At 39.4% G+C, this 23,858-nt stretch overlaps 1 protein-coding gene across 1 annotated transcript; it reads left to right on the plus strand.

The window, feature by feature from the left end:
- Positions 1-1,662: 1,662 nt before the first annotated feature.
- On the plus strand, positions 1,663-20,270 carry LOC129685614 (tyrosine-protein phosphatase non-receptor type 2; the record flags this gene model as incomplete). The annotated part of the gene is given in 6 exon segments (XM_055619120.1): positions 1,663-1,797; positions 3,720-3,929; positions 7,498-7,650; positions 9,602-9,768; positions 13,066-13,167; positions 19,912-20,270. Coding segments are annotated over 6 exon segments (789 nt in total), but the record flags the coding sequence as incomplete, so codon positions are not given.
- Positions 20,271-23,858: the final 3,588 nt, after the last annotated feature.

A 23,858-nucleotide genomic window follows, 5' to 3' on the forward strand; every position in this document is an offset into this window, starting at 1 on the left:
ACCTCTCCCTTAACTGCTCCACTAGGGCCAGCTCTCCAGCACTGCTCTGACTAGGTTACCCAGTGTTGTCATCAGCAGGAAGCAGGGTCAACTCTCCTGCTCTCATGCCCTTGGGGCTAGCTCAGCAGCACCCGTGCCTCTAGATCCAGCTCCACTGTGCTGTGTAGTCCAGGTTCAGGGCCCACTCCGCCAAGTGCTGAAGCCTGTGGGGGCTAGGCCAGTTCTCCCGCTCGCACACCCTCATGTCTGTCTCACTGGTGCCTTAGCTGTCAGGGCCAGCTCCACTATATTGCCCAGGCAAGGTGCAAGGGCCGCTCTCCTGAATGTTACAGTGGGCAAGGGACAGCCTCATGAGCATTTTAATTTCTGATTTCTAACATGTCAGTGAAAGTGCATGTGCTATTTTAATACTTAAAAGTCATATAAAAAAATTCTCTGTTCTTATTCTGTGCTTTTCTTTGAACTTAAATACATTCGTTTCCCTTATTGTTAAAGGTCATTGTCTAAGTCAAATGGCTGTTATTTTATTTATTTTTATCTATGTTACTCAAAAGGGTTTTTTCTCTTATTCTTTTCTAAAATTTATTTTATCTTATGTTTACTAATGTTTTGCCTGTGTATGTGTGTGTTACCATGTGTGTGCCTGTTGGATGCCCTTGAACTAGGTTGATGGATAGTTTGTATGCCATCATAATATGGGTGCTGGGAATCAATCCTAGGTCCTTTGCAAGAGCAACAGGAACTCTCAACCACTAAGCTGTAATTTTCTTTAACATTAATTTTTCCCAAACTGTCTTACCATTTGATCAGTTATTGCAAGTAAATAGTTTTATCCTTTCAGTGTGTAGCTTCATATACTTTCTTATCTTTAAAGAAAGGATTATTAAGTCACAGTTTGGATTTGCTCTGTTTCTGTTTCTCATTGCTGATGTTATTTGGGTCACCTAGTATATATATGTTGAATTTTCTTTCTATTTGTCCTGTTCTCCTTAATGCTGTTCCTATTTTTCTCTTTACTGTAAAATGTCCTCCTGGTCCTCTTATGCTGCACTTAGCCTGTGCCACAATTCTAGGTGTCAAAACAAACAAAAATGCTTATCCTGGGTGGCTGTTCTGGTATGCTTTCTTTAGACCAGGCTGGTCTCGAATTCAAAGTAATTTGCTTGCCTCTGCCTTCCAAGTGCTGGGATTAAAGGCATGTACCATCACTGCTGCTCTTGAAAGAAAGCCACTTTAGTGTTCTCTGAAGATAAGTTTTCTGCAGGAACTTGATACTTCTAGAAATGCAAAGTGAACATGCTAAAATATAATTATACTTTAAGAAAAGCACACTTTTGAGCATGGTGGCACATGTCTTTAATCCCAGCACGTGGGAAGCTGAGGGAGATGGATCTCCATGAGTTTGAAGCACAGTTCCATGACAGCCAGGAATATATAAAGAGATCCTTCCTCAAAATAAAGAACAGCACATTTTTATGAACATTTTATGTTGATGGCTTTGTAAATTGAAAGGAAGCATTTTATGAAGATACTTTACAAAATATCATTCTCATTAAAATACTTTAAATGGTCTTAGGTACATGAAGAAGTATAGTGTGTATGTATGAGATTTGTTTTCCTTTTTATGGTTTTATAATGTGTTTAAACTATTCTTAAATTTAGGTTAAATGTGCACAGTACTGGCCAACAGATGACCGAGAGATGGTGTTTAAGGAAACGGGATTCAGTGTGAAACTCTTGTCTGAAGATGTGAAATCATATTACACAGTACATCTACTACAGTTAGAACATATCAATGTAAGGCTTTTCTTGTTTCAAAGTTTCAATTTTATCTGATAGTTGTAAGAATTCTGTATTACTAGGTTTTGGGCTTGGGACTATACTTGCATTTGCATATTTGTAATAGAATCTAGTCACAAACATGTTTTTGGACTGTATTTCTAAATAAGGATTCTGAAGAAATACTAAAAACAAAGAATTACAATGTTCAGCTTACTATTAATATTTGAAAATTGAAAATTAACTACTGGAGCTGGAGAGATGGCTCAGTGTTTAAGAGCACGTGCCATTCTTGCAGAAGGCCCAGGTTCAGTTCCCAGAACCATGTCAAGAGTCTTATCAGTGTTATAACTCCTGCTTTAGGGAATCCATTGCTCTCTTCTTCCTCCCCATCCTATACACGATACACATAGATACATATAGACACTCAAACATACACATAAAGTGTAAAAGAAAAACTTATTGCAAATGCAGGGGGAGATGTGGGTGTGGCTTAGTGGTCAAGCAGTTCCTGAGTATACTCTAGGCCCTAGGTTCAGTTCCAAGAACCAAAAACTAAAATATAAGTGGGTAATGGATATAACTGAGTTATAAGGTACTTTCTTGGCATGCTTGAAGATTTGGGGTTCAGTCCCCATCACCAAGAAAATACAAAACATACTTGGAAATAAAGAGAGGATGACCAGAGCAAAACTGAGTTCACATTCCAGTCCTGCTACTTAATAGAAGTGTGGTTTGCCTCATCTAAGATGGAAATTGTATGTTTGCAGGCTGTTGTGGAGATCAAATGAAGGTATGAATGTGGATAAAACATCTCACGCCAAATAGGCTCAGTATGATAGTTCCTGGTACTTAAGTCCAGTTGAAAGTAGCCTACAGGTCAAGAAAAAGACATAACAAATTTGGATGTGACTATACAGAAATGTGACCTTCTTGTGTTGGGAAGAAAATGGTGAAATAAGTATAGCATCTGATCCCTGGAACAGTTACTTAGATATTTTTTTCCAGAAGTCCATGAATGGTTTTGACACATGCACAGAAGGCTGCAAACGTGCTGCTGTCACACTGATTATCAGAGAGGCCATTCTTTTCTCTTTCCCATTTATCTCCTTTGCTTGCACTGTGAGTTAGTTAGGGGGGAAAAAAAAAGTTGGGTAACGGTGGGCACATACCATTAATCCAAGCCCCTGTGAAGCAGAGGCAGCCAGATCTCTGTGAATTCAAGGCTGCCTGGTCTAGAATTCCAAGAGCACCAAGGCTACACAGAGAAACACTGCCTCAAAAAAAACAAACAAGGAAACAAAAACAAAAACCAAATTGTTAATAGAAACTAGGATAAGAAGAAACAAGGAAATGTGGCCAAGCTGACTTTAGGAATGAGTGAAATATTGTTTGAGTTGATTACTAACATGTGATGCACAAAAACAGAACAAAACAAAAAACCAAAAACGTAAAGCTTTGTAGAAGTGAAGATAAATAAATATGTACAGGTACTTTTTTAATGTGTGAAAATACCCTTTCTGGTTCATCTCTTAGAACATCTGCTTTTCACTGTAGAGTACATGCAGGTACATTTTTGTATACGTAAGGCCCAAGGTTTGGTTTTTCTCTTGTTCAGCTTCTCTAGACTTGAAGTTCCACATTTGGTCATAAATGATCTTGAAATTCTAATTGTCCTGCCTCTGTCTCTTAAATGTTAGGATTATATGCATGTCCCACCACACCCAGTTTTATGTGATATCATGGATTGAGGCAGAGTCTGGTGTATGACCTAGGGCTTTGTATAAAGTAAGGCAAGTAAGTACTCTACTAACTTCTGTAGCCTCATCTCCAGTTTTGGTTTTGAGATACTCCCAACCCATTATAGTTCTACAGCAGTTACAATGTGTTTGTATAAGAAAAATTATTACTAACTTGCTCTTGATTTTTTCACATTTCAGAGTGGTGAAACCAGAACAATATCTCACTTTCATTATACCACCTGGCCAGATTTTGGAGTTCCTGAGTCACCAGCTTCATTCCTAAATTTTTTGTTTAAAGTTAGAGAATCTGGCTCCTTGAGCCCTGACCACGGACCTGCAGTGATCCACTGCAGTGCAGGCATTGGGCGCTCTGGCACCTTCTCTCTTGTCGACACCTGCCTTATTCTAGTAAGTAGCCATGCTGACCTCATTTCAGTTGTGTTTTTGCTTTCCTTTTGTTTTATGATTTTATAGTATTGATGATGGAAACATAAACATTTGTGTATGACTAATACCTGGGGTCAGAAGAGAGCATTGGATCCCCAAAGCCGGAGTTGCAGATAGTTGTAAGACACTTCAACATGTGTGTGTGCTGGGAACCAAACCCTTGTCCTCTGCAAGAGCAGCCAATGCTCTTAACCACTGAGCTTCTTAATTTTTAACTATTTCTTCAGGCAGCAGTATGTTCTGAGGTCATATCTCAGAACTCGAGGGTTTTTGGTACTCTCTGTGGAAAAATTCTGACTTCCACTATTTAAATGGACCGTAACTCCTGGCTTGTATCTATGTATCCAAAACAATTCCAAAGATTCCCCAAGAAGTTTTTTTCAGCCAGGCTTGGCTCATATCTTTCTTCCCAACACTAAATGAGCTGAGGCAGAAAATGTGCTCCAAGTTTGAGGACAGCCTGGCCTAAGGAGTTAGATCCTATCCAAAAAAAATGGAAGAAAAGAAGAATAAAATAAAGTTTTCCCCTAAAAGGGAGAGAAATGACAAAACAATACTGGTTTAATGGTACATGCCTGTTGCTCAGCATCTAAGGCAGCCAGGGTTACCTAGTGAGATCCTACCTCAAAAAAGAGGAAAATGCCAATGAACTGGGGGTATTGCAAGCATGAAGACAGATTCCCAGCTCACATGTAAAAGCTAAGCTCAGTGGTACATGTCTGTGATCCCAGAACTTAGGGGAAGTGGAGTTAGGTGGATTCCCTAGAGCTCACTGACTAGCCAGCTTACCCAAATTAATGAGCTCCAGGTCCAGTGAGAGAAACCCTCTTAAAAAATAAGAAAAAAGGCCAGATATGATGGCACACACCTTTGTTTCCAGCAGAGGAACTCTGTGAGTTCCAGACCAGCCTGGTCTACATAGCAAGGACAGCCAGAGCTACATGATGGAGACCCTGCTTTAGAAGAAGAACAATTGAGGAAGCCACCTAACATCTGCCCCTGGGCTTCCATACACACAGGGACATGCACTGCACAGATACATAAATGCGTCATAAATACATTCTCACTATAATTTATAAGTTTTTTAAAATTGGAAGCTGGGCACAGTGGCATACATCTGTTATCCCAGCACTCTGAGAGGCACAGGCAGGCAGATCTCTGTGAGTTCAAGGCCAGCCTCATCTACACAGCAAGTCCAGGATAGCCAAGGCTACACAGAGAAATCCTGACTTGGAAAACAAAAACAAAACAACAAAAAACTGTATTGGCAGGCTAGTTCAGCAGGTAAGGTATTTGCTGCCAATTCTAGTTTTGGCCTGACTTCTACCATAGACCATACTGGGTCAGAGAAAACCAACTCCTATAAGTTGTTGTCTTACTTAAAATATTTTTAAGCCAATGAGGTGGTACCTGCCTGTAACCCCATGCTTGGATGATGGAGGCAAGAGAAACAAGTCCATATGGAGTTTGAGCTAGCCTGAGCAACATGAGAATTTGTCTCAACACCCCCTACCTCCATTTCTGGGAGCTTTATATACAGAATTAGAAGCTTCTGCCTTCAGTTATAAATTCATGTGTGATAGGAGTTCTTTCTTTCTTAATAAGTATTTCATCTCTTATTTCTAAACCAAGACTGATAAAAGTACTTACCAGGGTTACTGTGAGAATTCTGTGGATTAATGATGCTTTCTAGTTAATTTCAGCTATCAACATGACACAGCCTAGAGTCATCTGAGAGGAGCCTCAATTATTGACTTTTCTAGGTCAGATTGGTGTTATTTGCAGGGAACTTTCATGATTGTCAATTGATGTAGGAGGGTCTGGCCCACTGTGGGATTACTATCCTAGGCAGGTGATTCTAAACTATATATGAAAGCTGGATGAGTACAAACTGACCTGTGAGCCAGTTAGCCTACAACACCCTCTATGGCTCCAGCATGGTTCTTTGGCTGTGAATCTTGATTGGAGGTGATGTCTTGATTTCCCCCTTATAGGCTGTCATCTGGAGTTGTAAACTGAAATAAAGCCTTTCCCCCTAAGCTGCTTTCGTGGTCTGTCACAGCAACAAAAATGAAACCAGGACACCCCATGTTAGTACAGTGCCAAACCTGAGATTCTTTTTTTTTTTTTTTTAAATTTCGAACCCGAGATTCTTATATGGGACCTCAAATGCTATACTTGTTTTTTTTTCAGCCAACCACAGCCACAGCTGATTTAAGTCCCTTCTACCTTTTATTTTTGCTTATATGTATGTGTGCACCAGGTGAAGAAGAGCAATTAGCAAAAAGGTTTATTTCTGCGAAAAGCATTTTAAAAAACAAGTAATACTTCTGATCACACCTGAGGATGTAGAATTGCCTAATAGATTGCTTGCCTAGTATGTGCAAAGCTCTGGGTTCGTTCTGCAGTGCCACGTAAACAGCCATGGTTACCCACTCCTGTACTACCAGGACTTGGGAAGTAAAGATAGGCTTATCAGAAGTTCAGGGCCATCCTCAACTGCATAGCAGATTTAAGCCTAGCCTAGGACGCATGACACTTTCCTGCCCACCTCTGTCTGGGGAAAAACAAAACAAAAGAGCTCAGCCATGGTGACCTTTTAGAGATCAAGACCAGCCCTGAGCTAAAAAAAAAAAAAAAAAAAAAAAAAAAATCACTCTTCTTGGCCTAGTAAGATGGTCAGTGGGTAAAGTCGCTTGCCATGCTCAGTTACCTAAGTTTTATCCCCAGGGCCCAGACAGCTAACAGAGAGAACTGATTCCCTGAGTTGTCACCTCACTTCCACGTACTTGCTAGGTTACATGCATACATACTCACTCAGACACACACAAAAAATCAAAATGTAATAAATTTAAAAAACTGTATTACTCCCTTAACATGTCCAGCTTGGCTCCAGTATCGTTTTCTCATGAAAGAGGCCCCCTCCCCTCTGAATAGTGGGAAAGAGAGGAATATGATTTTTTTTTTTTTTAAGCTAGGTCTCGTTATGTAGCCCTAGTTAGCCTCGAGTTTGAATCAGCCCTGCTTCCCGAGTGCTGGGGTCACAGGCATATTCCACCTCCTGGCCGTGGCTGGGGTAACGGTGCAGCCCAACAGTTGCAGCACTTGGGAGGCAGAGGCTAGGAAATCATAAGTTCAAGGGCATTCTTGGGTACATGACAAGTTCAGAGCTAGCTTGGTTACTTACTACTCTGTTAAAAAACAATAACAAACCACATTAAGAGGGGAAAAAAAAACTATGAAAGTGCAATTACCCCCTATATTAGTCAAAACTAAGAATCCTTCCTTTCACTGAACTTGATCAGAGCAAATGAGATTGTTGTTATTGTTTGGAGTTGGCTCAGAGGTCTTTAGACACTACTTTGATGGCCTGGCCTGTGTGAATTCGTGTGAGAATGCGGTGGGTTGCCATAGTGTGTCAGAATATTTCTCCTTTAAGAAGGAACCCATGCATAGCTAAGGTCTGAGCAGTGGCTTGTATTGCTTCTCTTTTCTGGGCTCAAATAACTTTATTTTTCCTTTCTTGCAGATGGAAAAAGGAGATGATGTTAATGTGAAACAAGTATTACTGAACATGAGAAAGTATCGAATGGGACTTATTCAGACCCCAGACCAGCTCAGATTCTCCTACATGGCCATAATAGAAGGAGCAAAGTACATAAAAGGAGATTCAAATATACAGGTAAACTCACTATCATTAATGTCAAATAACCAGACACCATCTAAATCTTTATCCTTTCCTTAATTTGGTAGATCCAGCTGGCTGCTTGAAATCATAAAATTTCCCAGCATTCAGCAGGCAGAGATGTGTTGGGCATGGTAGGGCACGCCTTTAATCCCAGCACTCAGGAGGCAAAGGCAGGTGGATCTCTGTGAGGCCAGCCTGGTCTGAACAGTGAAATCTTGACTTGAAAAACAAAAACAAAAAAAAATGTGTGTGTGTATAATTTAAGAACATACACTCGTATATATACTTAGCATAAGTGGAAACAAGATTTAATAAAAAAATTTTTATATGCGAGAGGAATTAAGCTTTTAATTATTTAAATAAATGAGAAACCATAAGAACTTTTATTCTAGTAAAAACTTGATGTGAGGGTGGGGGAGGTTGCTCAGTGGTCAGTGATTACAAGTCCCTGCTGCTCTTCCAGAGGACCTGAGCCTGTTCCCAGAACTCATGTTGAGCAGCTCACAACCATTTGTAATGCCAGCTCCAGGGGGTTGAACACCTCTGGCCTCTTAATGGCACTTTCTGTCTTATGCACATACCTAAACACACACACACACACACACACACACACACACACACACACATAATTAAAAATAATGGAAATAATCTTTTTAAAAATCCTTTGTTGTAGTAAATTAAAAAAAATGACTGTTGGATTGTATAATGTTATTTATTATTTGCCGTATGATTATCATGGCGGTATTACTTAACCCACTGTCACAAATAATAAGACACAGACACCTGTTAGATTTTATAATTGCCTTATTTACCTTTGGCCAGGCAGAGATTTCACCCACTCTGGCTCAGTAACCTCACCATCCATCTCCCAGCCCCCATCCAATGCCGTCCACCTTAATCCTCCTCATCTGGTTTACCTTCTATACATAATCCCATGGTACTTGCTTATATTCTTTATTTGGGCCTTTTCATGCTGTTATCGGAGACCTTCCTCCTCGTCCATGTGGGTCCTTCTCTTCTCTACACTAACCCATCATGGCATCCTCCCTCCTTTCTCCCTCCTATCAGTGTGTACCCATGATTCTCCTGACCCCCATTCTGCCCAGGTATAGGTTGCTTAATCAACCAATCAGATATAACGACGTAGGCAGCTTTACAAAACAAGGATAAGTTTACACAATAAGGATAGGTTTACACAAATCTTGAGGGCTAGCATCAGAACAAACCTTAACAATCCTTCATGTGGGAATTAAGACTATTTGTTTTTATATTTGAATAGCTTCAGTTCTTCTGGCAGACCTAGGTACTAGGGGGAGTCTTTACATTCTGATGGTGATATTACTCTCAAGATGTTTTTATTGCACATTTATAGACAATAAGATCAAAAAGTATCAGCTTAATATGTGATGAACTAAAGAACTAAAGATCTTAAAATACAAACAGAAATAAGACCCCCTTCATGTCTCGTCTGACTATACAATATATATATACAGTCTAATATATATATATTAGAGGCTGGGCACTTGAGACCAACAATCTGAAATACACAACTTTTTTAATATCTGTATACAAGTATCTGCCTTAAAATATGTGAGACATATACATTATATATGTTTTTTTGTTACTTTGAGACAAGTTTTCTCTTTGTCGCCCTGGCTGTTGGAGAGACCAGGCTGGTCTCAAACTCATAGAGATTGCCCTGCTTCTGCTTCCCCAAGTGCTCAGATTATAGGTGTGTACCACCATGCTCAGAATGATTATTTTTACATATGTGTTCATGTTTGTGTTTACCGGCAAGTGCTGGTGTACATATGTGCAGAGGAAAAAGTCAATGTTAGATTTACCTTGTTCTTCCCTGCCTTATATTGAATAATTGTAATTTGTAGATCCTGATTTAAAGAAAACAAAAAATTTCATTGCTTAATATTTCTTTTTTTCTACCTAGAAACGGTGGAGAGAACTTTCTAAAGAAGATTTATCTCCTATTTATGATCATTCACACAATAGAACAATGATTGAAAAGTACAATGGGAAGAGAAGAGGTTCAGAAGATGAGAAATTAACAGGACTTCCTTCTAAGATGCAAGACACTGTGGAAGAGAACAATGAAAGGTATGTGCCATGTAGTCACCTACTGAGAGAGATGAGGCTGTTTAGTAAATTCAGAAGCATGAAATAATTTAGACACTTTGTTTACACAGTTACTGTGACCTTTTACTTATATCAAAGTGTTTAGATGGTGTTTGAGGACATAGATATTTTCAAAGAGTTTTGTGTCGTATTAAGAAAGCCACTGGAGAGGTGGCTCTGTGGGTAAAGCACTTACTGCTTTGTTAGAGGACCTGAGTTCAGTTCTCGGGGCCCACAGCAGGTGACTCACAACCAACTGCAATGCTAGTTCTGTGGATTTAATGTTCCTCTAGCCTCCTCGGGCTTTTTTATTTTTATTTTTTTAAGATTTATTTATTTTCCATTTATGAGTGTTTGGGCTGCATGTGCACCACATGTGTGCCTGGTACTCACAGACGCCAGAGGCCGGTGCCTCATTCCCTTAAACTGGAGTCACAGACAGTTGTGAGCTATCAAGTGAGTGTTGGAAATCCAACCTGGTCCATTTGCAAGAACAAGTGTTCTTAACTACTAAGCCATCTCTCCAGCCCCAACAAATAGTTTTGAAAACATAATAATTATAAATTTAAAGAAACAGTACTGCTTGTGTACAGAAGTAACTATAATTAGGTGATAAGATAAATAGTATAATAGAGAAAATGAAAGTATGAGTGAACGTGTGTAATTTCTAAGTATTCGTATTACAGGTATAATTGTCAACATGACTTTAATAAAACCATAAAATACCTAAATGTAGTTCCACCATGGAACATTTTTCTCCAGAATTACATAAAACACTTAACTGTAGGACTACAGCATTTTATACGCACATTGGGAAGCTAGTATCCTAGTGGGTGAATGAGATCTCTTTTACTTCTTTTTCTGATGACTCTATTTTCTTTTTTTTTTTTTTTTTTTATGTTTTTTATTGTGGATAATGTTATGTTGTATTTGTAAGACTAGGGTCCAAGTTGTCCCATGAAAGTAGTCAAAGTTCACCTCCCTGGGACTGAGGGTATAGCTCAGTGACAATATACACAGGGCCCTGGGATCAGTCCTTAGCATCAGAAAAAAAAAAATTGTTTTCTTGAATTTTATAAAAGCTAACATTTCAATATTTAGTTACATTTGCTTTTATACATTAATGACAATTTTAGTGTAGCAACTTAACTCCTCATTTAGTGTTTTTAGACAACCAGCACAAGTTTAAAGGTTGTTGCTTTTAGGCTGCTGGCAAAAGAAAATATGTGCACATAGCAGTCTGACTCCCTTATTGGTACTCTTGGATCTTTTTGTGTATACATTGCATTTCCAGTTGTTGTGATAGCTATATTTTCAGTTCCTAAAGCAAATTTTAGCGAATAACTTTTCCAACTCAAGAAAACATTTTGACAAGAGTTCACACGGGCAAAGGCAGCATCATAAGAAATAATAAGTAATAAGAAAAGACAAGCAAACTGTAAAAAGTGTAATAAGTAATAAGAACAAGACAGCAAACCGCCATAGGACCTAGCAAGATATGCACACACGGTCCTCATATACTCACACACATTACGAGGGTGAAGCAATGGCCCAGTTAACAAATCTTTACTACATTAATCCAGTCTAGAGGCTGGAGAGATGGCTCAGTGGTGAAAGCAGTTGGCTGCTCTTTCAGAGGACTCAGGTTCAAGTACCACCACCTACATGGTAGCTCACAACTGTCTATAACTCCAGTTTTAGTGGATCTGACACCATCCCACAGACATACATGTAGGCAAAACATCAGTGCACATAAAAATGAAAATAATTTAAAGTTGTTTTCAGTTGGTAGCGTGCTTATCTGGCATGCCATAAAACCCTGAGTTACACCACATTAAAAAAATGGACATGCCTGGAACATGTGGAATACCAACACTTGAGAGAGGAGGAAGCAGGATGATCAGAAGTTCAAGGTCAGCCTTGGCTACATACTGAATTCGAGGCTAGCCTGGAGACTTGTTTTTTGGGTTTTTTGTTTTAAAAAAAAAAATGATGGCCAACAAATAAAAGCCTAATAACCTAATTTTGATCACTGCATCCCACTGTAAAAGGGAGATTACCCAACTTCTCAGTGTCCTGACCTCTGCAGGTTTCTTCCTTCCCACTTCTCTCCTTCTCGCCCTCCTTCCCCACCTCTCATACACAAAACTACAATAATTAAAAATGAAATTCACAGCTGTACACCTGTATCCAAAGCACTCAGAAGGCTGAGGCAGGAGAATCTCAAGTTTAAGGATAGCCAAGCTTATGTATTGAGATCCGCTCTCTAAGAGTAAATAATTAATCTTAGATCTTGTTAGGGCTCATGCTTGTATCTGATTGAGGTGAAGTTTTGCTGTCCTTAGTCAGAACAGTTTAGCTACTTTCTTCTGCTTCGCTTGGCATATGATCTTTTAGAATATCTCATAGTTTGAATTTCTCTAATTGTCGTTCTTCTTGACTATATCAGGTTAAACATGTTGACCAGAAAAGGTCTTGTGATCTAGTAGACACTGAAGAGTCAGTCAAGATTTTTTTTTTTTTAATCAGGATGCATGTTAAAAGCTGTGACTTAAAAAATTACTGCCAGGACTGAGGCTGGTCAGGCATTTGCTTTCACACATACTGTAAGTGAAAAAGAGATGGATTTTGTGATTCCTTTTTTTTTTTTTTTTTCCCTAGAGGAAGAGGGTTGGTGGCTGATATGTTGACATTGCCTTTTGCCTTTTTTTTTTTTTTTTTTTTTTTTTTTTGTGAGTCCCAGGATTAATTGCCTTGGATATCAGTGAACTTTGGCTGAAACAAAATTTTATGGTTGGACAGGAAAATAGACACTAGAAGTTTGTATGGTCAGATGGAAGAATGGGCACCCTCCAGACAGAGCATTCATAGAAATGGTCACTAGCATTTGTTAAAAGACTCTGAATTTTCATATGCTGTCATACAAGAGAATGAGATGCGGGAGAATCTCCAGTCTGTCCCCTCTCAGCTGTTTGGGAAGAGAGAGGGAGGGAAAGGAGGAGAGCACAGAGGAAAAGGAGTGAGTAGACAGCTGAAGAAGTGTCTGACTCACCTTCAGGTTCTGTTGAAGTGTTACTGTAATTATGCCAGAAATTGTACCTGAACTTTCAGCGCGCCACTGGCCATTTGCAACAATTTGGCCTTTTTCCATTATTACTACACTGTTTAAGTGAGATGAAAAATGCATGAATGTCCATGGTTTTGTTGGTAGCCAGGCTACAGTGTCATTGTAATTAAGGGCTGCCGTGCAGACACTCACTTGTTTTTGTCTGTTCACAGTATTCTGCGGAAACGCATCCGAGAGGACAGAAAGGCTACTACAGCTCAGAAGGTGCAGCAGATGAAACAGAGGCTAAATGAAACTGAACGAAAAAGAAAAAGGTGGTTATATTGGCAACCTTTTCTCACTAAGTTGGGGTTTGTGTCAGTCATTTTTGTTGGCTTTTTGGTTGGCTGGACACTGTTTTTTCAGTAAAACATCCTATAAATAGTTTTCCCCAGCACCTTTCTGCACTAGTAGCTGACAGTGGCGCACTAATCTCAAGGGTTTGTTAGCAAATGCTTCATACCCCAAAAGCGTTGCGCTAGAATAGACATCAACCAGATAAGGGATATTCAGTCACAGCCCAGCATCTCAGGACTCATCACTGCAGGTTCCTCTGAGACCCAACCTGTCAATGGCTCGAAATAAAGACAAATTGCTTGTTGAAACTGTTACATCTTACCGCTGTGTTCATACATCTCGAGCACCCTGTTTCCCTGACCAGTACTGAGAAATCCTTTATCACAAGGATTGGCTTTTGGAGGCTTTCTGGATATTAACCTGCACTTGATATAAGCAATAAACATTTTGGGTTTTTTTCTACATTATTAGTGGAAAGTAAATATTCTTTAAGTAATGTATGTAATGTGTAATGTACTGTTGAAATGGGCATTACAACTTTATATGCTTAACCATTTTAGGGTAAATATATTTTATAAGTACCTATTTAATCTTACTTTTGTAGTTAAATGTACTTTTTAAAAATTCAATTTGAAAATTTGTTACCATAGAAAAATAAATTGTATGTTGACTCAATTGTATACTGGATACATTTTCCCTTTCTGAAACAGAAGTTTGATAGAGGCAGTTGAAACTATAAGCAAGTTATTTCTACTACACATATTTATTTCTTTTGTATTTTATGATTTATCTTATTTTAAAAAAGAAAAAAACAAATGAAATTTTCCTAAACATGTCATTGAAGGAAATTCTCCTTTCTGGGATAGTCAAGTGACCGTTGGTCAAGGCTTAGTTCAAAAACAACTTATAAAAAAAATAGTTTCTGCAGGATATGATGGTAAACACAGCACTCAAGAAGATAAGGCAAGAGTTTGAAAGTTTGAAGCCAGCCAGAACTGCATAGCAAGTTCCTATCTTTAAAAATAAAAGTAAAAAAAAAAGATATGGTAGAGGTGAGATCAGAAAATACCTAGAATAAGAAATTGGTTTTAGCCATATTTGATGACACAAACCTGTAATCTCAGCACTTGGGAGATAGAGGTGAAAGGATCACAAGTTCAAGGCCAGCTTCAACTATGTAGCCAGCCCCAGAATTTGGGGCCTGCCAGGACTACAAGAAACACTGTCTCAAAAACTGAAGAAAAGAAACTGATTTCTGTAAAGTAAAACCCATGCATGACTTATACTGTTCTTTTTGTGTGTGTGTGTGTGAAAATGTTAATGTAATTACCCATGTGGGATAAATTATGACTAGTAAGGAAAAGGAATCAGTGTTTTATACTTATGATTTCAGCTCACTATACTGAAATTTTGAAGTAAAAAAAAAATTAATTTCTTTCTAAGTTCAATAAATAGTATGATGGTTTACAAACTTACATTGTCCCTCACCTTTGTAATGAGTATTTTTAAAGTATAAACCACTAATAGGGTTTTGGTGGTTCAAACTCTGTGCTTTGGATTTTAGGAAGATCACCCAAGTGGTGGAAAGATCCCAAACCACTCCACTTCATCTCTTTATATATCATGTAAGAATGCATTGCAAGGCTTAATTACAGTTAATTTTAATGCAGTTTGAAAATTATAGGTATAGCTAGAAATTGTGAATGGCCTTGAGAAGCAGTCTTTAATGTGTTAAAGTCTGAAATCGGGATACAGGTGGTACTACATACTAAATAAGATTATGTAGTGCATGTCTGTTTCTTGATTCACTATTACTGTCCTGTAACTTTGAAATGGAGAGCAGGTAAGCAGGATGTTTCCTTTTGTCTGTTTGCATTAAACCTATGTTTAAACATTAAGACCATTAGGCTTTAGGAATTAGATAGTCATCGGTTTGAGCTTTCTAATGTTTATTGGCTTGTTTTTTTCAAAATATAGTATGTTACCTTATTAAAATTCCAGTTGAAGCTGGATGAGGTGACACACACCTTTAGTGCCAGCATTAAGGAGGCCAACACAGGCAGATTCCTGTGAGTTCCAGGCTAGCTTGGTCTGCATAACAAGTTCCAGCCAACCAGTGATCTACATTGAGACCCAGTCTTACAAGAAAGGAATCCAATTGAATATAGCCTCAGCTTGAACAACTACTTAGGAGAAAATACTGATAAGGCCTCGCCTAGTCCTTTCCTGGAAAGATACGCCTTCTAGAGATGGCATTGGGCACTGCTCTTTCTGCCTCTTGGTATATGCTTAGTGCTTCTGAGAACACATTTGGTGTAGTGAATCCTCAGTGCCCTTCATCAGAGCCTGTCTTCTTTCTCCTCTGAGCAAATCTTTAAGGATGAGTTTTAACAGCAGAAGCTTTAAATTACATTTTATGCTGCTTACTAAGTAAACTTGGCTTTCAGTGACAGTGCCCATGGCCATCATTCTGGCCGTGTAGGGAATGAGCTGTACCAGTGAGACACCACACCATCTTGTGTGCTATCCAGAGAAGGCAAGTTAGCAGTCTCTGGTTCTGCATCTTTACGTACTTGTGTCAGTCAGTGGTATTTACTGAGTTTAACCAATTTGGGAATAATAGTTTTCTTGAATCAAATTGTTTTCTTAATAAATTGGGAAAAGGTATTTTTAAAGGGGCTTACTATTTACTGAGAAGAATCCTTAATTCCTTTCTCTTCCTGCCTTGTGGTCACGCTTGTGGTTATGTATACCTTTCCACAGTTAACCAGGTACTGTTTTATTTCTGCCTACTAATTTCTGTTCATGCTTGCTCAAACATAAAATGTAAAAATAAAGCTCTTTAAATTTGTGTAGATGTAAAGACCATTTCTCATGGTCAGCAGAGACTTTACACATTTTTCAAGCTTCCTATGTCTTGGTTCTTCTTTTTATCCTTTCCATTATGTGTTACTTTTGTATCAAAGAGTGAACATGAAAAGAAAAAGTGAAAACATGTATTAATCAGTCTGTTCAAACAGCTATGCTTTACAATTGCAACAGAGGGAAGAGGCCTATTGGAGCTCATCTTACCTGCACGTGGTTGTTCCTTTGTCTTAAATAAACTAAAGTTGATGGTATGAATTTAGAGCTATGTCCCACCCTTTATGAGCTCTCTAGTTTTCACATCACTTCCTTTGCTTTCAGCACTAGTTCCTAGGGTGGTGGTACCATTTTCTATATTACAGGACTGGAGCTGATTCCTTTAAAATACACCTCTGGCTAGGCTAGATTCTACATAGAGACTGGAACCTGATGGTACTAAAAGTACATTTTTTTTTTTTTTAACCATTGCATACAAGTCTTAATGAATTTACATTGCCAGATATGCCCATCAAGTCATTGCACTGTCTGAAAATCTACATTGCCTTAATGTTTTTGCTAACAGAAATCTTTATTTGTGGTGGTTATTGCTAGGTTTATTTATTCATTTATTGTTTGTGAGTTGAGCTAATGCCTTGCCATTGGCCACGGCTGGCCCTAAACTCCTCGGCTCAGATGATCATCCTCCTGAGCCTGTTGGGCTGCTCCCACCACAGTCACATGCACACACAGCTTTCAGATGTAAAGCTCGAAGAGACTCTTCTAAAACTGTAGTCTTAAAGCAGACTCCCCTACATGTATTGCCTGCTTTTTTAAATGTCAGATAAGGTTTCAGGCCTTTAGTCAAGCTTGGTCCATCGTCTTTCCTGATGAGTGGCGTGTATGGCTGTGGTGTGATTCTATGTAGTCTGTTGTCTGGTAGGAAGCAAGGGCTCCTTAGGGCCTTCATCTGGCTAAATGTGAGCCATCTGTTCACAGTTTGGAACTAAGTACCAACAGAAATGTACATCTTATTTATATACCAACAGCTAATAAAGTGTTATGTGTGCGACTTCTTTATATAGCTTTTTCATAGAATCTTGTATATACTTTTTCCCCCCAAAACAGAAATGTTCTTCTTCATTAAATTTGTCATCTCATAACTTGAAACACAGGCCTTAGTCATTGGCAATGGCTTGCTCCAGAGGAGACCTGCTCCATTCACCCTTTCCTTGAACTCTCTTGTTTGGGTTGAATACCATTTCTTCCTCATGCTGGTTTTTTGTTTTTACCAGATGGCAACGCCACAGGGTCCACCGCATCACACCTGGAATAACAGCTGTCTATAATTGTCCCCTTGAGCATGGAAGGAGAAACTCAGTTTGTGTCCTCCATTCCTGTTCTGCCGGGAAGCCAGTCCCCAGTCAGAGGGCTTGCTCTACAGCTAGTGGTCTTCCTTCCTCAGCTCTATAGTTTCAAGCCATCCTGCACAAGTGCTTTCTCCCAGCTGTGGCTACAGGAAGACCATTGTTCTTTGCTGGTTGTGGTGTTTTTGTTTTTTTGTTTTTCTTCCTGCTGTCACTGTCCCAGCACAGTGTCATCACCAGTGCAAGCAGAACTTGAGGCTTGGACCTGCCTAATGGGCTTTGTGTAGGCTGACACATAGCATTTAAAGAGCCCACACCATCTCTGGGCAGCCTGTCTAGAGAACGAGTTCTGACTTTGGACCTTGATTGTAAAGTTCACAGTGGACTATGAGTAGTGAGGAGTGAAGTCATCACCTATAGGGTCTGTGGGAACACCATCTGCTTTTACATTTCCCTGTTTTGTTTGGGACTGTTGCCTGCAAGGAGAATTGCATGGGAATTTTTTTTAATCTTTTTCTTTACAGAGACCACTTTAAGAAGCATCGAATTATTCTTTTTAGTCACTCATTAGGCATAGATTTATCAGACCCATGATGCTGTTGATATTTTAAATGACTATTTTAAAATGTCTTTGAGTTTGGAAAGTTCAGGAGAGGAAGCCTAGGTAAGTTGTTTTAAAGCAGGCTTGGCGCACTGCCATTAGCTTTGGGTGATCTCAGTAGGATGCTAGTGTAAATTGAAACAACTTTTAATGCAGTATGATTTTCCCTCTACCGTGGAAGGAAGAACACTCCAGCATCTGCCTCTGCAGCATGGGGACTGCTGACATTCAGGGCACCCATGTAGCCCATTGCTTGATTTGGTGGATCCATTCAAGTGAATAATTGAATTATCTGAGAAGCCCATTTTTCTTTATAGTTTTACAAATAAAGTCATCTTATGGAAGCTATTCCAGTGGTTTCCTTTTAATTTGTTGCCCTTAAATACTATTTGCAAAGACAAAAGTAATGAATTCTTAAAACCACAGTCTGTTGTTACATGGCAAATGTATTGTTCTTGGTAAGTGCATTCATTATTTAACAAACACTAGGAAAAGGTAAATGTGTATGCTGAACATCTGCAGTTTTGCCAGCCATTTTAAATACTTGTTCTAAATTTAGGCTCATGACACTTTAGATGATGCCACCCTTATTTTCAGATGAGATCACCCAGCTTATGCAGATAAAGCTGAGATGTAAACTCCAGGCTGTGGTTTCAGTATCTAAATGCAGACTCTTTTTTCATATGTCACACCACTGTTCTTTATTCCAAGTATTTATTTAAACCAGATATTTAAGTGGTGAAATAGTAGACATCGACAGCCCACTTTTAACTAAAAGTCCAAATAAATTGTCTTTAAGTGGAGGAGGGAAAAAATCCCTTTTAAAACACTACAGTAATGGAGTACTAGAAAGTTTCCCTGCCAGAGCACCTTTCTTTCACAGTGTAATACATTCTGCCTAGTTACAACCAGCTGTTTGGTCCCAGGTTCTGGAGTCTTAAACAAGCATCCTGGTTTTTCTGTGACCCATTGATAGCTAAAGAGTATGGTTTCCTAATGACAACACTGTAAAAATCCGTGTTGGAAAATCAAACTTCGTAGACCACCACAGGTGCTTGGTAGAGCTGCTTGCATTTGGAGGCACAAGGGAGTAGGCAGAGGAGCAGGCCTAAATGGTGGAGATCTGCTGTGATACAGAAGTAACAAGCATTTATGTTGGTAGCTTGTGTGACTTCGAGAGAGAGAGAGAGAATGAGTGGGGAGTTGTTGCAAAAATGAAAATACCTTTAACCTCTCAGAAGGTTTGGTTACTGGCAAATAATTGTGAGATATCAGCAAAGACTATTGCTCTTAACAGTCACTCCCTCTGTCTCTTGCTTGTTTAAACGCTTTCTCTCCTTTTTTTCTTTTTAGCATTAAAATGCACTGAAGTGTCACGTTTTACTTAGTTTAGTAGTTATAATCATTAGTGTTATCCTTCAGGAGAAAACACAAGTGCCGAAAATCTGATTTAGAGGTACAAGCCAACTTTATGCCCAAAGTTTGTATTTAAACTGTTTCTGATAGTGTTACAGTGGTTGTCCAAACTGGATTAGACTTTTGCATTGAAATCAAGGTATGGGTAAGTCTAGCACATACAATAAAATCTTGCTATATTCTTGTGGCCACATTATTTTTTTTTTTAACTTGTCTGTGTCTTAGCGTATTATGTAGAGGTCATTGCTGGCCTAAAAGATTCAGTGAGTAAATACTGGAGAAGTGAGTTATGGTACATCAAGTCAGTATGTCTCACAGCACTGCTCCCATTTGGAAATCCATCTTTGGGAAGCGCTGGGTGTGATTGGATGTGATGTGTGGAATGGCTTTTAGTTGACTTTTTAGTTAAGTGTTAGTCCTTTTGTGTTTGTGTCTATGTACATCTGTGTGTGTGGTGGATATGAATTGAATAGATGACTTCTTATTTTATATTTTAGGCCAAGACTGACAGACACCTAAATGTTCATGACTTGAGACTATTCTGCAGCTATAAATTTTGAACCTTTGATGTGCAAAGCAAGAGCCGAAGCCCACTCCGGAAACTAAAGTGAGGCTTGCTAACCCTGTAGATTGCCTCACAAGTTGTTTACAAAGTAAGCTTTACATCCAGGGGATGAAGAAAGCCACCAGCAGAAGACTTGCAAACCCTTTAATTTGATGTATTGTTTTTTAACATGTGTATGAAATGTAGAAAGATGTAAAAGAAATAAATTAGGAGAGACTACTTTGTATTGTACTGCCATTCCTAATGTATTTTTATACTTTTTGGCAGCATTAAATATTTTTATTAAATAGACTATGCTGGTTTGTGTGTGTGTTATCTCAGGACAGCTGTAATTCAAATAGTGATTATTTTCTCATGGGTTTACTCAAGTTTTCTTATAGCTAGAAATTGGCATTGAAGTTCAAATTGGTTTGAAATACAGGTCACCTTCAACTACCCTTCAGTATTTTTTATCCTAATTAGTACAAATTAGGCAAGCAACAACAGAAAACTTGTACCGTTGCCCTTGTCACTTAGGACACTGACCTTCATGATAGCATTGCTTAGTGGTCCGCATTTTGTTCAGCCACAGTTCCGTGTGGCTTTTAACATCACAGTTGTCCTGTGTTGGACATTGTGCGTTTCCAGGCATTTCCTTATGTAAAGATGCCAGAGGTTCCTTCCCACTTGTGACTTCTGGCTTATTTCCCATCTGATTTGAACAGTCACTCATGGGTTTGGAATATGTTTTAGTCAATTGTCAGGTGACTGTAACAGTTTTGGTGGCTGGAGAAATTCAGCCCACGTAGTATTCATAGAGCAGTACTTTCACATAGGAAATCATAATTTTGCTGCTCCTAAGTACACCTGTTTTATCCTTTAGAAATCTAGAGGAATTATGTTCCTCTAATCCATATGTCAAGTTTTCTAGATAACTGAGTTCCTGCTATACCCTTCCTAAAAAGCTTAGTACCTCACTGAATGCTTCCTAAAAAGCTTAATACCTCACTGAATAGCGCAGCAAGCTGTCTTCCCAGTGCATCAGAATTGCCCTTAACCCATTCTCCCAATTCTCCTTCCTCTCTTGGTTCTCACCTCATTAGCAGCATCTGACTTTTTTTTTTAAGCCCTCCACAAATGGTGGAGAAAGATCTTCACTTGCATTATAGTCCTCTAAGGGCCGTACAACTTCTGGGAATGATATAGACTCCTCAGACTCTTGAGGCCTCCCTGGGTTTTCTCCTGCTCAGTTCTATTTCCAAAGAGTCCATCTTAGGCTCTCTGGCTTTAACATTCTGTGGATGGTCTCATCTCTGTACAAGTCTAGATCATGCCCTGCAGCTGATTGCATGCAACTTCTTAAACCCCAGGCAGGATCTCCCTCCACAGCCACAAACCCTAAATCCACATTCCTGATTGGATCATTAACCTCCAGAATTGCACATGTCCTCTATTTCTTCTATTCCATTTGCTTTGCCTCATTGTAAACTTGAAAGTCCTTCCTACTTCCTCCACTTAGGCTCTGTGCCCAGTTTGTTCATAGACTGCTTAACCCTGGTGGCTGCCTCCTGTCCCTGTCTTGGTTTATGCTTCATTATGGTGTAGATTACAGCAGACTTCCCTTTCGGGAAAGGTCTGCTGCATATTTATACCAACGCTCTGTAAAGCTTCTTATGGCAGTTCCACAAGTTGGCATCGGTACCTTTCCTCATTTCTCTACTGTGTGTGTGTTCTTGAAGGCCTGAGGAGGACTCTTAACCACTCTTCCAAGTCCAGTTCTTAGCACCACATAAGAGCTAACAACCAAGTATCCCTAACTCCTGGTCCAGGTGAGCCAGCTTCCTCTTCTGCCCTCTGCTGGCATTGGTGCACGCATGCACATACCTGTAAGCAAAATATGCCAACAAAAGTACATCTGAAGTTTTTTGCATTGTAACAAAGCTAGGTATGATAGCTCATAATTCCAGCTCACAAGAGACCAAGGTGAGTTCAAGGCTGGTGTGGGTTTCAGAACAAGACCTTATTGAAAATAAAAGTATTTTGTTACATTGGGTTGTTTTGTTTTTGTTTGTTCTTTTGTTTTTAAACAGGTTCTCTCTCCTTGCTCTGGCTGTCTTAGAACTCACTGTATAGACCACGCTGATCTCAGAGATCTGCATTCTCTACTTCCAGGGAGCTGGGGTTCAAGGCATGGGCCAGAGAGGCTTTCAAATAAAATATTTTTAAATGTGGGTTATTGAGGAGCAACTGAGTTTCTGTTAAAACTCTTCTCACCAACACACAAAAAAGCACTGACAGGAAAGGACTGTTTTTTTGGGGGCTGTGGGAGGCATCCTGGATGAGAATGAGCAGGAGCTGGAAGACACTTTTTGTTTCTACAAAGGAGCCGTTCAGTATTTTAACTCTAAATAAACACTAAAGACTAGCCACACAGAACATCAGATGTAGTTTCAAACATGATCATTCAATGTGAGTCCCCTTAACCTGTAGTGCACCGCCACACATGGAAACTCCAGGAATGCCTGTGCTTGCTGCATACACCGCAGTGTCAGGCCTTGAAGGACATTCATTTTGAGCTTGGAAATGTAAGTGCACACCAGAGATGAGTTTAAGGCCAACATAAGCTACATTGTATGTTCCAGGTCAGCCTAAGATACACAGTGAGACTGTCTAAAATGAGGAAGCGGAGGAGAAGTAAAAGCAAACATCCAACAACAAAAACAAACAGACCTGTAGGCAGGGCTCCTGTCCTCCCAGTATGGCCACGTATATCATGCATGTCTGCCATGTTTCCTCAAACTGTCCTTTTGCAGTAATAACAGAGCCAGCTTCTTCCCTGCTTCCCTTCTTCTACTCATTTCCTTCTCCCTTCTGGACCAAGATGTCCCACCGTATTCTCTCCATTGCATAGCATTGGCTAGTTTTATTGACAATTACAGAGAAGAAATGGTGGCATGTTTACACAAACTTGAGACAGGTGATGCGTAGAATAAACATCACAATGCAATGTCCGGATTAAAACCAGATAGTGGGGTAGAGAAATCAGTATCTGAATGAACAAGGATAAATTGTATATATTTCAAAAGAACATTATGCCAACATAAGATGCTGCATAGGGCTGGGGATTTAGCTTAGTGATAGAGCATTTGCCGAACATTCCATTAGACAGTGAAAAACAATGCTGAATAATACTCCATCATGGTGTACACATGGAGAGCATTACATTATATGTATTACACTTGGTCCTCTCACTTAGGGTCTTGCTTTATAGCCTGGGTGATCTAGAACTTGCTGTATAGAGCAGGGCTGGCCTCACAAAGATTCACTTGCCTCAGCCTCCCAAGCACAGAGATGAAAGGCATATATCTTTTCATATTTAAACCTTTTGGAGAAGGATCCAGAAACAGGGTTGCTGGATGGAGGCAAACAGAGCGAGCTCTGTTTGTTGAACCATGCCATTCTCCATTTTAAGCATTTCACCAGAAGGGGTGAAGGAAGCTTGGGTTTGTACCACAGCTTACTCAGTGCAACCCCAGCAAGTCCGGGAACTTCCACTATTGTTGCTTACTTAACACTGGCCTTCTTGTGCATTTGAAATACCAATTCCATTTAACTAAAGTTAAGACTGTTTCTTTCTTAATTTTTTAAAATATAAATTCATCTTTTTTATTTGCATGTGTGTGTGTGTGTAAGGAAAACACATGCGGGTTCCAGGGAAAACCAGAAGCATGCATCAGATCCCATGAAGCTGAAGCCACGGGGAGTTGTGAGGTGGGACAATGGAAGCAAACTCAGGTGTTCTACAAAAGCAGCAGTGCCTGTAGCAATTAAGCCATCTATCTCTTCAGCTGCTTGTGTGTGTGTGTGTGTGTGTGTGTGTTTTGAGACAGGGTTTCTCTG

The sequence above is a fragment of the Psammomys obesus genome, unplaced genomic scaffold (assembly GCF_907164565.1).
Source record: "Psammomys obesus unplaced genomic scaffold, mPsaObe1.curated_primary_1811, whole genome shotgun sequence".
NCBI lineage: Eukaryota > Metazoa > Chordata > Mammalia > Rodentia > Muridae > Psammomys > Psammomys obesus.